Source organism: Poeciliopsis prolifica, unplaced genomic scaffold (genome assembly GCF_027474105.1).
Source record: "Poeciliopsis prolifica strain line A6 unplaced genomic scaffold, Auburn_PproV2 SCAFFOLD035, whole genome shotgun sequence".
Classification (NCBI taxonomy): Eukaryota; Metazoa; Chordata; class Actinopteri; order Cyprinodontiformes; family Poeciliidae; genus Poeciliopsis; species Poeciliopsis prolifica.
In genome coordinates this window covers 1,021,028-1,035,649 of record NW_026562410.1, presented here as the reverse complement: position 1 = coordinate 1,035,649, position 14,622 = coordinate 1,021,028, and the positions used below count along the sequence as shown (strand labels likewise).

The 14,622-nt window shown below is 42.3% G+C and overlaps 1 protein-coding gene across 7 annotated transcripts in view; it reads left to right on the top strand.

Moving 5' to 3' along the window:
• Positions 1-541: 541 nt before the first annotated feature.
• The window catches only part of LOC129374222 (uncharacterized), a 48,330-nt gene continuing 34,249 nt past the window's right edge, over positions 542-14,622 (top strand). Inside the window, exons 1-3 of one of the 7 annotated variants that reach the window (XM_055052513.1) lie at positions 545-1,018; positions 1,372-1,406; positions 10,384-14,124. In XM_055052513.1, coding sequence (XP_054908488.1) covers positions 11,165-14,124 — 2,960 coding nt within the window. In that variant the 5' untranslated portion in view covers positions 545-1,018; positions 1,372-1,406; positions 10,384-11,164. The other 6 variants (XM_055052512.1, XM_055052516.1, XM_055052518.1 and 3 more) reach the window with 6 other exon arrangements.

Genomic DNA, 14,622 nt, shown 5'->3' with positions numbered 1-14,622 from the left:
GATTTGCCCTTTAATTTGCATGCACAACACTCATGCATGTTAATCAAGAGCGGCCTGAAAACAGTAGAGCGGCTTAACCTTCGGTGACTGTACGGCTGTGGCTCTTCTTTAGAGAGCCATTGTCCATGTGTCTCTATTATCCTGCTGGTCACGGTTCTCCGGCTATGCCCTCCACTCATATGGGAGATATCTGTAGAATAATTCTACCTGTCTGTTTCTATCGCCCTCTCCTTCCTTCTCCACAACTCCCCCGCCCCCTCCAAGCCTGACCTTTCTGCATCCCCCACCAGCTGACCTTGGTGTCCTTTCAGTTCTTCCCTTTTCCCTTTCTCACACCACTCTCTGCTCTCCATCACATTCTCCTCCAACTACCCTGTGCCCCCTTCATTCCCAGCCCCCGCTGATTGCCTCCACTCTCTCTCGGTTACGCCCCCTGGATCACTCGCCTCTCCTCTCTCCTCCTCCTGCTGTCTCCTTCTTTGCTCTCTGCAGCTGTACATACTCTGCTTTTTAATTAGACCGACTCGGCATAGCTCCACCTCCCTCTGCCTCCTATACGCTCCATCCAGCCCCTTGCTTTCCCTCTCACCTCCCCACCCCCCCTTTTTTTTTTGCTTACAAGGATACGCGGGGGGCTCACATGGCGTTGGGGAGAGGAGGTCATGATGGAGAGATGCGGAGGGAAAGAAGCGGAGGAGAGGAGGAAGGGAGAACGGAGAGGAGCATCTGAGAGTGTAACTGCCTGTTTGCTCACTCTTGTCTTCTTGCTCCCCCTCCTGTCCTTTCACTTCCACTCACAGCACAAACACTCAGACAACTAGGTAGGCACAGCGCAGCGCAGAGCTGTGAGGGATGGAGACCAGGGTTCCCACGTGAAAGAAAGGCTTGAATCCACGGGAGAAGAGGAGGTTGAGATAAGACACAACCGGATAAGGGGGGGTGAAAAGGAGAGTTGAGGAGCAGGTGGACCCAAGAAAAGGATGCAACGTGAAGCTCCCCGTGCAGTGGTGATATAGAGGTGAGGAAAAGAGGCAAACACGAGGGATGGAGGAATGGGGAGAAAGCAACGTAAAGGAATAACAGAGGAGGACCGAGCGCGTGTGTGTGTATGTGTGCGGGGAAGAGTCAGCGCAGAGGGCAACAGGAAGAGGGATGTTGTAGATGTGGTATGTGTGACTCAGTTCTGTGTCCTGATGGCAGATAGTACAGCAATCTACCCAGCAGCCTCCTCTCAGCATCACCATAGCGATGGCAAAGTGAGAAGAAGCAAAGATGAGGACAGATTTCAGAAACAACTCAAACGCCTCTTCTTATTTAGTAACGTCGCACTTCTTGTTTGTTTCTTTTTGCGTTCTGTTGAATTCTACAAAGAGGAGAGAAGCAGAGTGCAGTGCATCCTCGCATGCGTGAGTACACGTGCATGCTCGAATTTTGTTTATGTGTTTTAGGCAGCTGAGTATGTGTGCACTTATTTCTAAAGACAATGGAGGTGTGTTCCAGGACCCGCTGTGCACCTTAGCCTTGTGTGTGTGTGTGTGTGTGTGTGAGAGAGAGAGAACGAAATCTCGGGGAAATGAAATTTGCTTATTTGGATACAGGGATTTGCTTTACTGCAGGTGTGGGAGTTATTTTCCGAGTTTGCGCTGCTTTGTGAGAAGATTTAAACAGCCGGGAGCTCAGATTGTTAAAGCACTTGATGTAGCTTTGCAGAATCTAGCTGTGTTCCTTCTCTGCACATTTGTCATGACTCAGGCCGTGTGTGTGCGTGTGTGGTGTTTGGTGTAAGTTTCCGGAGGAGGCGGTATTGACAGAGGGAATTCCTTTTGTACAGACCTGTGTGTGTTTCTAAGAAAAGTCTGGTGTAGCTTGGTGTAGCATTAGTCACCTAGTCACAGCAATGTCTACATTTTCATGTACTCGCAAATTCCCTTACACACACCTTTGTAAGGGAAGTCGCACAGGATTCCGATAGAAACTCGAGGATTTTGACATTTCGAAAGAACTTGGAAAAAAAAGAAAGCTGATTTATTGATTTCAAAGTATTGTTTTTATAATATATTTACTGGAATAATTGTTTAAAAAAAATGCTGAGAACATTTCAGACTGAATATATTGTAAATAAATAATGTGGATAGTCGCATCATTTTTCTTGATGATTAAAGTTTCAGCCATCAGTATAATTGTTACTTGAAAACCCCCACATACATGTTGCTCATTAGGGATGGGAAAAATAGACTTACATTTTTACCACAATATGTCAGAATATTTAATGCAATAACAATGAAAGGGCTTAAAAAAAACCCCTAAGTCTCTTTGGCTTTAAATCTTCCACTGCATAGAGTCAATTCCTCACAAACACAAAGCCTGCTCTAAAAATAAAACTTTTTATCACTTCACTAGTTACATTAATTAGTGCAGTTATACCACTAAACAGCACGCAAAAGTAAGTAATCTAAGCATACTGTCAGTTTTTCAGGGTTTGGAAATGCCATTAGAGTTTACTGTTTTCATAGTTAATTACAATTCTTCTTTCTGATATTTCCCCCTCCTGATTACAATATTTAATAGCATAATTCCCCATGGCTAATTCTCTTACAGGGGTTGCTCTGTCTTCAACCCCAGTCCGTAGGGGCTGGGGACTGATTACACATCTGCATGTGTTAGATGTGTAATGGTTCATCACTTCTGGATCTCCAAAACACGAACCTCCACAGAAGCTCAGAGAAATCTGTTTAACACTGAAGCCAAGCTGTTTTATCCAAATTGAACCTGAAGAAATTCAGGCATTATTTTACTGTTTTGATCAACCTCAATAACCTTTCAAGCATGTTTTCACTATTCAACCATATTTTCACATTGTTCAGGTGAAAGGCAATGTTTTCTTCTATTTCAATGTCTGTACTGCCTTCAGGATATACAGAAACCTGAAAGATTCATCAAAATTAGATGTGTGGCGAAAATAATACATCGAAGCCATGAAGCACAGGGGCCCCTGAAGATCAGAGTTAGTGACGACCACCTTCGATGTAGAACCAGACCTCCAATGATTCGACATGAAAACCTAAAGTTGCTCCTAATGGTAGTATGCTGCTCCTTATTCTGTTTTGAGTGTGTTTGCTGGTGGTGTCACTGGGCAAGTGGAAGGAATCCAGGTCCATCACAGGGCCTGCACAGACATGCACAGGACAGACATTTAATCTTGCACACAGTCACACCTCTGTAGGTCATTTTGGGTTTCCAATTAACTTAATTTGTTTATTTTGAGACTACGGGAGGAAACGCAAATTTGGATCCTGTCGTAATTATGTATGAATGGGAAAAACATTGTGAACTAATGTGGACATGTTGGTTTCCACGCATGCTGTAAGGTTGATTTTCAATTTTAAATGGCCTTGGTTTATATTGTGGTGTGTGTCTATGTCACCCTGTGATGGACTTGGAGCTTCCTGAGAATAGTCAACTTCTCACTTTAACCGTATTTTTTTTTATAGATGGCTCAGTACGAAGAACTGTCATCCTGCAATTGAAAGATTGTGAGTTAGAGTTTGTATTCTCTTGGACAGATGCTTGGGCAAGATTCTGAACTTGTTTGTATTTTCTTGTTTGTTTTTAACAGGAAAGTCAGGCTTAGTTTTAGTGGACATCTGCCATTACTAACTTTGGATTTAGCCCAAAATGTGTTTGAAAATTAGCGTCTGGAAAATGTAGTGTGGAATTTTGAAGTAGATAATGAGTAGGAATACTTTTTTTCTTCCTTATTTAACACATTGAATGTCAGCATAATAAGCATAAGTTACATACATGAATATAGAATCAATTTCAGTTGTCTTTCTTTTCCCATCAGCTAAGTATTTACCAATCTCCATTTTTCTGTCATTCAGTTTCTCCGCACTTGGAGAACTTTCCTGTCTGTTGGCCAGCTGTTTTCATAAAGGTGACATTGACTTGGCTTTAGAGGCAACATGCTATTATGTACTCGTTGATATGTAAAGAAGTGACACTGCTTCGCTGCAGCTAAGCAGAGAATCTTTTGAGCGTACTCATCCTTCCTGCTTTGTTCCTGACAAATTATGAAGATATTAACTTTAAACTTCAGCAAAAAACTTTTTTGCAATGATGGATGCAGAACTCAAATCATAAACTACCTAATAAGCAAGCAATGTTTGCTCCAGCTTCTTGTGATGGGCAGACATTCTCAAATTTGCACACAGTTGCTTGAGTATGCTTGCTCCAATTCACTGGCCTACAAATAGGAATTTCAAATTAGGCAAAGGATTTTGGTCAGAGGAGGACAGATGGAACAAATCATTATTGGCAAACACATTCTGGAAGAAAAACTCAAACAGTTGTGATCCGTCTTCCTTATGAAAAGCTGAACGAATGACTCTGCAAACATTTATGTTAATGTAAATTATAATTAACGGCAGCAGAAGTTAATTTCCGTAAAACATTTTCAATTTATGATCAGAGGTATGTCTAGATATCAAGAAACAACCAGGAGGGTTATTGGACAGCTTGACGTTTCTTCATCAAATACAAAGAAAAAATTTACATAAGGATATGTTTAATCTCAAAACAAGCAGCATGTGCTTTAGTAAACCATTATTACATGGTAGATAAGACAAGTTGTAAATATTAGATTGCCCACCTAAATGGCAACTAGAACTCACAGAGTCATAGAAGCTGTTTCAAATGCTAATGATCGGGACTCATTATTTGCAACTAGTGTATTTGGATTGCATTTTAGTGTCACACAAAAATGTACAGCCTTAAAGAAGCAACACTCCAATACCTACTTTCTTTCAATACAAATCTGCAAAAAAAAAGCAAATAGGTCAGGCTGAAGAAAAGCCACGTCAAGCTGCACTGCCACACTAACAGTTTAGGTTTGCACAGAGAACACATTCAGACAACAATGAACCAGATGCTTCGATGCTCTGTCGTTATTTTAAGTGATTTGTGTCATAAGTGTATATTTATTTACAAAAATAATTTGTGGGCATGTTTTGTACAATGCTTTCACTTCGGCTCATGAATTGTGTCTCATTGGCTTTTAAAAGGCCACACGGAGATCGTTTTAGACAAACAGGCTATTACAACAGCCTCTGCACACAATCATAATGGTTGTACTCACTGAGTTCCCATGCAGTGCATTTAATACAAAAATTTTCTTTGCATGATTTGATTTGCTGCTCGGGATGATTGGATTGATGAGATCAGTCAAATGAATCTACACCATACAGTGTTTCCAGCTAGTGTTTGGAAAAGTACTCACGCTGCATGTTTTTCACTTTTTGTCGTTGTTATAACCACAAGTTTCAGTGTAGACTATTTGGATTTTTAGTGATAGACGCTCGAAAACTAGTGCATAACGGTGAAGAGGAAAAAAAAAATCTGAACTGTTTGAATATTCATGTCAAATAATACTCAGAAACTTGTATTTGTATCGAGTTCTGCTAAAAAGGTGGCCTGACTGCAATCAATAATCTGGTCATTAGATCATTCACATACCTGCTATAAACTTATTGCATATGTGTTGGCAGTGCAGTTTACATTATATGTATAATATAGGATACATTTATTGGCCAGTTGATTTCTAGGTGCCGATTTTCTTAATTTTCGGGGGTTTTGATGTACCTTCAAATGATCTCACTTGGAAGCTGATGTAAAAATAATGTTTGTTTCAGCCACAAAATGGTTATGCTCAGCAGCAAACAACATATCCCCAAGTACAGCATAGAGTAGCTCATCAATATAACAGCCATGTAGCCTAACATAAAAACATTTTGCTAGACAATGTCAAACATTGAGATGTTTTAATTATTGTTATCAAACTTTAACAAAAAAAAAAAATAAAAAATCAGCTCCACAGAGGAAGCCCCTTAGTGGTCCTGGGGTGCTAAGTGGCTGCTTAGTTTGCTTATGCCTTGGGTCGGCCCTGGCTGCAGAACCATTATAAATTTGTAATTCGCCGTTGTTGTTGTTGGGTGTGACACATATGATGCATTTTAGATTATAGGTCAGGTTAATGTTTGGGCTAATATGTCACCTTTTTCACAAAAGATGCATTTTCATTTTCTACACAAATTCACATAGACAAAATTTTCACTCTGGAACCCAATGTTTAGAAGGGGGAATAATTGTTAAAAATCATTGTTTTTTTAACAGAAACTTTCCGATGTTGACATTGGAAGGTTGACACTACAAAATACATATTACATTGTATTCACATCTATGCATTTTGTTACCAACTCTGACCAGCCCTGACCCTACTGTAAAAAACATCCTAAATTCAAGATGCTGTCATCCACATGTTCTACTTCTAGGCTTGTGACAAACCACAAATGAAATGGCGTCAGACTTACAGTATGTAGCACTTTATCAGGACACTCAAACATGCTTGACATAAAATATGACTCCTCATGTCCAAGAATAGACTTGCCAACTTGTATGAAGCAGTGGATTTTATTTAGGGGAAGTCGAGTGAAGTTTCTTAAATGCAAATGAGCTGGTTTAAAGCTCTTCTGTCTCCTTCACAGGACAATCCAAGGATGCTCATGTCACTAAGAATGTTTTATTTTTCTAAATTGGAAAAAGAAAAAAAAAGCTTATTATAGCTGCTTTAGGTCAAAGTTGTTTACTCCCTTATTTCCAAAAGGCATTCGTATAATTTCCGGGAGTGAGTGGTGTAAGATTGCTTACATATGCATGTGCTTGTGTTTACAGAGAAATCTTTGTCACCACAAAGTCGTACATTTGCAATTTTTAATTCACTCGCTGCTTGTATTGTATCAAATAAAATGAAACACCTGCTTGCGTGAGACTTTGCTGCGCTTTGCTGAACACAGTGCTTACCTGACAAAATAGGCATCTAATAGCGACTCCCAGGGAGCTGTTCTTGAATTGGTGATCCCTTTTGACAAGACCGCAGGAGAACTGCAACGGCTGGTGCGGGTTGCATCTACTGTGAGAGCCACGAGAGTGTTGTTCATTTCTGTGACAGAGCACAGGTATAAACCAGGAGCCTCTTTGTGTTCACAGGGCCAATGACTGATCATATAGCTTTTCTTAGTTCCTCTTCAGTAAACCCTTAAATGCCCTGACGCGCTGATGCTCCCGATTTACCACTTCACTGAACCCTAACCATGACATTTCCTCTGCTGCCAGGGGTTGTTCCCTCCTGCTTTGCGGCCTGCCAACCCAACTCTCCCCATGCCCCCGCCACCCCTCCCTCCACCGCCCCTGCTTTTTCCCTCTGCCCTATCTCCCTCTTACTTATTCAGAATCCTAGTCCTCGCAGTTCACTCTGTGTCTCATAGCATCTCTAAATATAACTAAGCATGTCTTTCTCTTCTCCTTCCTCTTCCTGCCTCCTCCTCCTCTTAGTCCTGTCTGACAAATTTAGGCATGCCTAGACAATCTGATCTGACATGACTTTACATAACAATTCAAACCACAGAACCCCCCCTACCTCCCTCGCACAGGGAGAGCCAAAGGTGTGTTATTGTCATGCATGTAATTCTCACTACTCCTGTAGAACCCCGGGCTCAGAAAATTACAATTATATTTGCACATTCAGGATGTTCTTGTTTCCTGAGACCATGAGATCTGTGCTTCTCTGAGTAACCGTGGTTTAGAAAAGAAGAGTTGGATGCGATGCAGGCATTATTGTCACCCCACATGAGGACATAGATGCCTCTACTTGGAGTAAAGCCTTCTCACAGACGCTAGCAGGAAGCAAGAGGGCTAGAGTAAATCTTAAATAATCACGATAGAGCGTTGTGACCCCTGTTGGCGTTATGCCATTGCACACGTTCATCCTCTTGCCTGGTGATTTATTTCTTGTCTGCCAATAAAGGTTTAACATGGAAATGTCACATGTGGGTAAATGGCTGGCCTCAGCCCCTGGAGTGAGCTCATGCAGCATTAAGAGGGTATGGATTCATTAAACTGTCTGCATAAATTTTGACCCAAGGCTAGTTTGCAGGCTGAGAGCGAAGAATTCGGATGCGGACAGGGGACATTTTCAGCAGTGTCGTAAAGGTGGAGAGGAAGATACAAGTGATGGGTGAAAATGAGAAAAATAGGCCTGGTTTCAAATAAGATAGAATGAGAGCACACTCAGGATGACAGCCCATAGTATAAGAGAGGATAATGTTCCTTTGGCGGTGCCTGGATGAAACTGGAAAGTCTGAATAGAATTTTATCCTGGTAGAGTGGTGAAATAATATAAATGTCAAATACACAGAACAAAATTTGTATATACTACTCAAACTTTTACACGAGTCTAATTACAACCACAAACCTCCAGTCATTTTGGGAGATTTTGAGTAGTACGGTCAAAATCCCCCAGTCAAAACAGACAAAGTAATGAATAGTTGTGAAGTGGAAAGTGATTCATGAAATTCAAATTATTTTACCGCACATAAAATTGTTTTAATGTGAACTGATATTTGTGACTATAAAGTAATAAAAGCTGAAGATGTTTTAAGATTGGGTATTATGTGCTTGCTCATGCTATTTTATAAACCAATGAAGCGTTTTGCCTCCATTTCTGATGAAAATGCTGCATTATGTCAAAAACAACTTATAAACATTGTTATTTTGCATCAGGCATAACAATTGGTCTCTATTTCATCGAGAACCTCCTTCCCTTTCCAACACTCACTCTTCAGGGATGTCAACACAACAATGTTGTACAATACTGTCCGTTGTACAACCGTTATCTGAAGTATTGTAGTTTGCATGATAAGCTCAACAGATGCTCAGTTTCACCAGATGTTTGCTGACTATGGCTGCTTCTAGTCTGGTGGAGACGTGCTGGGGAAGCGCAAGGAGAGGCTGCTTGGCTGGAGACTGCAGCTCTAAGGCAAAACTTCGGGGAATTAGGCAGTGCATTGCAGAAGCAAGTGTTAGGGCACCCCAACTGGATGCCACAGGTGATTCAGTGATACCTCAAAACATTCACGAATGAGTCAAAACATCACTCTGGGTATGTTTGGATGAGGGAATAACATTATGACATAAAGCCCAAAGGTTGACTTTGCATAACACCCCCTTTAAGAGGTATGAATAGTTTTTCAAGGCACCTTATTGAACTAAAGATAAATCCTTGTTTTTGTATTCTCAGCCTCTGTAGCAGAAAAATGGATTATCCACGCATAAGAATATTTATCGTTTCGAAGAGAGATTTGGTCTTGGTTCAGCTCATCTTTACGCACAGAAGTGATAAGAAAGTAAAAAGAATCTCAACTTTGTGGTACGTTTCATAATTCACTGTGGTTGTTATTTTCCTTAAGGCTCTGTCTGTGTGACTGTAATCATAATTAATCCTAATAACTATGTTTTTAAAGAGGTTGACGGAAGGGTGCGGCTGTGACAAAGATCCCTCTCTTCAGAGCAACAAAAAGAGAGAGAGAGAAAAAAATGGTGGACATAAATAAATGTGGCAGGGCCTCGGGTATCACATTCCCTAAATAACCTGGGAGCTGTGAAGGAGTCACTAATTACCCCTCCCACAGAAGATAAGAGTACGGACAGTCACACTCGCACCCAGAATTAGCGCACGGGCCTGTCAGTGTCAGGGTCTATCATGAGGAGATAACAAGGAACAAATCCATAGATCCTGTAAGGCAGACGACAGCATCACGCCTGACTGGACAAGCCAAGCAGTGGAAGTGATATACAGTATATATATATATATATAATATATATATATATATATATATATATATATATATATATATATATATATATATATATATATATATATATATAGTATGCGTGTCACAAACATGCCGCAGCATCAGAGAGACAAGAACATACTACTAACCACAGCACGGTAGACAGACTGCCACAGAGTGACCAGATGAATCAGAGAGGATGTCATTGTGGCGGGTCATCAAGAACTGATAACAGAGCTGCAGACTGTTAAAACATAGAGGAAAATGAAAATCTGTAAGACACATGCACATGGGGAATATGATAAGTCATTCTGTGTTCCCAAGAGCTGGAAAAACACTTTTTGTTGCTTCTCCAGCAACGCTACGTTTTAACAATTGCTAATGATACAGAGAAAATCAAATAGACATAAAACATAAGTATCCCCTTCAGCCAATATGAATAGGCCTTAATTACAATCCCTTTTCACTTGTTTGGGGTGTTTATTTCTCCGCTGCTTGTAGTCTTCCACCTCCAACTCTTCAGTCGTTTCTCCTAACAATGTATTCATCTTCCTCCCACTGTGTGGACTGTACCTTTATTCATTTCAAAATAGCTGCTTATCTTATGTCATCCTATTCATCTCAAAACACTGCATTTGTAGATATGCATTTGTAAACAACTACAGTTCCCCCCCCCCTCTTTTTGTGTACTTTTCTGTAGGAGCTAACACCATCTTCAGCTATGGGAGAATGACATTTTGACTCCAGAACTGAAATACAGGAAGTGAAATCAGCAAAACAGACAAAGCAGTCTGATGACATAAGTTTCAAAAGGCAGCTCCTTATGGGAAGACCTTCCGAAGACCATCCAATTCATGGGCCGGCCACTAGGTCTCCTGAGGGACCAGGACACAAAACATGTGTACAAGAAGCGACCTAAGGATGAACAGGCTATACCCCCTGACTCTCTCCCCATTGGCATTGCAAGCCTTTTTGGCCTCATCATGATATTTGCAAGAGGAAATTAGGAGAATGAGAGTAAAGGAAAATGTGCACAAATTTAAAGGACATACAAAAGCATGGACATGTTCACTGTAACAAAATGTGATGCTGCTTTTCTCTAATTTATCTTAATATGTCATATTTTTGTAGAAGTGAAGGTAAAATTCACAGTCGATGTAGAACTTAGCATTGGTCACAGTTATTTGACACCCTTTTTATTGTCTGATGTTGGTTTACCTTTACCTGTGGACATTGTAGTAATTCTTCTTAAGGACAATTATTCTACAAATGGACTAAGCTTTGCAGGACTTGACCGAACTTTGTTTGGTTTTATGAGGAAAATGGGACTCATCAATAAAGTAGATAGCTCTCACATGCATTTAATACTATAGCAAAACAGTAATGAAAAACATACTTTCCTTGTTGACGCATGAACAAGAAGGCCTTTAAAACGGCAAACTGCCTGTGAATGTTGGGGAAGAAACAGAGAGGCCAGAGAAATGGTGAGCAAGGAGCCTAATCACTTGCTCACAGGCCAAAGCAACGGCAAGAGCACCTTGGCGGACAAACTGCCTGGAACAATGACTGTACGCTCTGTGCTGCTTAATCGAGACTCACCAGATATTGAAAGTCGCCTCAAGCGCCGTCGCAACCGCACCCATCAGGTTCGCTTCAAAGATCTTGAGGATGGCAGTAGCAGTAGTGGCAACAGTGCAACAGGGGAAAATAACACCCGTCAACGGCCTGCCAAGGACCGTGACAGCCCACATCCTCTCCGGAAACACAACAGCATGTCCTCTCAGCCATGGACAGACAGACCCCACACTGAGAGCCTACTTGGTCAAACCTCTGTGGTGGGGGCTGTGCGTGGGGATATGGCAAGTACAATAGAAAAGGTGGCTGCTTTTTTAGCACGGGCCCCACCTCATCCACTAACACCTGGTCCTACACGCAGATGTTGGGTGCCACCACAGTCTAACTCTCTAACTTTACCAATGACACGGAGACCCAGTACAAGCACCAGCACAGCCATTCAGACTTCACCATGCCTCAAAAAACCTCAGTCTCTGTCATCCACCCAAGCACGTAGCCACAGCATTGGGGACTCAGTTGGTGTGGATGGAGATGATGAGCATGACTCTCAAGATGAGTACCTTAGCCACAACCACGTGCTGCTTGGGTCCAAAGATCAGAGCAGACCTCCAAGCTGTGGGGATAAAACTGTGGTAGAACGAAGATCTAAAGTATCAAAGACAGAAATTAAGTCAGGTGTTATGGTAAAGCAATCCAGACACAGCTGTCCACCTTCAGTTCTTCACAATAATGATCTGTGTCACAGTACTTCAATATCTTGCCGAGATGGTCCCAAGCGCCAGGGAAGTAGCACTCCTTCAGTAGTAAGGAGGAGAAAGCGCCTAAGCCGGACAACAAGTGATCCTGGAAAAGAAGTGCATTTCTGCACCACTCCCACACAAACTGAAAGCCCCCCTCGATCGCCTCCTCCTACAAATACCAAACTGTGTACGACTGAAGTTCAAACAGAGGGCCCATCCTCATCTCCAGCTTCAAAACATTGCACCACCCAAAGTCAAACTGAACGTAAACATCAGTCTCTAAATGTGAGTGATGAACACTGCTCAACACAAATTCAAACCACTAATTCTTGTCCAACCCTACCTCAAAATGTTGAGCAGTGTACCCCTCAAAAACAAGCAAACTCTCCATGTCCATCTTCCCCAAATCATAAACCTTGCACTACACAATTGCCAACTTGTAGCTCCGTTGCCTCTCCACCTTTAATTGCATCACCCATCTTAGATTCTGACATCCAAGTGTCTGCTTCTGCAGCTGAAAACCCTCCCACCACCAACATTTCTACTGTGCCTTACTGTACTTCTCCTCCAACACTGGCAAATGCACCACTACAAATCACTGAAAAAGGCCATAAGGCAGCTTCTTCGTCTCCTACTAAGCCAGCAAGTGTCACTAATCCTCCACCAAACATCCTACCTATTCTTTCCTCCACTCCTGCACCTTCTGCTTCCCAAAGCCCTATTCCTTATTATACTGTTTTGTCTCCACCAACACCACCCAGCAAAACTGCTGTCTGCTCAAGTCCTTCCTTTTCTGCCCCTCAGTCCTCATCATATAACTGCACATCCCCAGTATCAATATCATCCTCTTCCTTAACCTGTTCCATCCCTACTCCAAATGTAAGCACCATTTTAACATCTCGTGAACCTAACAAACAACCCAATGCTGTCCCAAATGTAAGACATCAACAGCCACCATCAGGTCCAACAAATAATGTACCACTCACAAACCTTACACCCTGTACAATTGTGACTCAGACTGCCCTGTCTTGCACATCCATATCATATTACACCGGTACTCATCCAGGTGGCTCCCACACACCTCAGATTAATCAAACAACACCTTCTTACACCACTGTTATACAAACAGTATCTCATTGTAACATACCGTATCAAACAGTGCAAAATAACCCCCCTGCCAGCACTGGGATAACCCTTTATCCTTCCCCTGTCCCTAGACTTGAATCTTGCACTTCTCCACCTCCAATTGTGAAAGCATATGTGTCCACTCTTCAGAATGCTCAAGCTTGTGGGACTCCAACTAAAGCTGTTCCTTTGTACTCTTCAACATTTCGTGCTGCACCACCATACACTCCCCCTTCGCAAGCCCCTTATAATGCTCAGGATAAGAGGGGCATTCGACTTCCACCTCCTCCTCCACCACCTCCTCCCTACACACCACGGAAAAAAGGAAGTGAGCCAGTAGTTGCCACAGTCCGAACATCCATGCTCAGGACTGAGAGCAAAGCCAATGAAAAAGGTATGGAGAGGGAAGAGAAAAAGGAGGATACAATGAATATGAAGTGTACAGACTCACCCAAGTTCTGTGGGAGAGCCAGTTCTCTGAAGCACAGAACTCAAACTCCACCAGTCGCTGTGATGAAGGGAGAGAGGCGCTCCTCTACCTCCTCCCCTGCCAAGGCCTGTTTTAAGCCCAGCTGTCTTAGCTCAGCCCAGGCTCAGCTTGGGGTGCTACACAAAATGCTCTGCTCAGGAGCCAGCGTCAGGCCCAACACACCAAACAGCCAACACTCTCTGCCTTCTAACCAGCAGGGTTGCTCTGGTGCCAGGGGCTGCTCTGCCTCTGGGGGTCAGCCTGCAACTGGGACACTGAGTCCCACAAAAGCTGACACTTTAAGACAGGTTCAGGAAATTCTTGGAGGATTGATGTCTGGGGCCAGGTGTAAACTGGACCCATCACGGGTGACGGAAAAGCTCCTGAGTCCCAATGGACCCCTGCATGATATTCGTAGCTTGCAGAACCAGCTTCACAGTCTGGAGGGCGTCCTGGAGACAAGCCAGAATACGATTAAAGTCCTGCTGGATGTCATTCAAGACCTTGAGAAAAAGGAAGCAGAGAGAGATGGGTGAGTAGGACAATGCAATACTGTGAAGTTACTGTAAGGGGCAACTCACATCAGTGGCATAAGAAAGCCCACAAAAAAATGATGTGTATTATTTTTTTTAATAAGCTATCGACATTGGTTGCTTCTATGTGGTGCATTGGGGCTCTTCATTTTATTATAAAACAGCTGACACCTCATTTTAAGAGATGCACTGTGGCACTCCTGATTTGTGTTCCCCTTTGACCTATTTTTACCCCCCAAAATTCTAATTTTTGTCATGTCAATGTTCATGATTTGGATTGAATAATTCTAAGTCTGGGGGGTCAAAACTTTACTTCTGAGGTCTACATTTTCTTGACTTCTCAGAAATAGGAGTGGTTATAACATTATGCTTCAGGTGCTGAATAATCCACAGGTGCTAGTGATAGTTCAACCCTGTCACCCAGGGTTAAATTAAGGCATAGGAAGGGAACTTGTTTGACTTTTAAAGCAACATAAAAGCCCTGAGCCAGAAAGGGA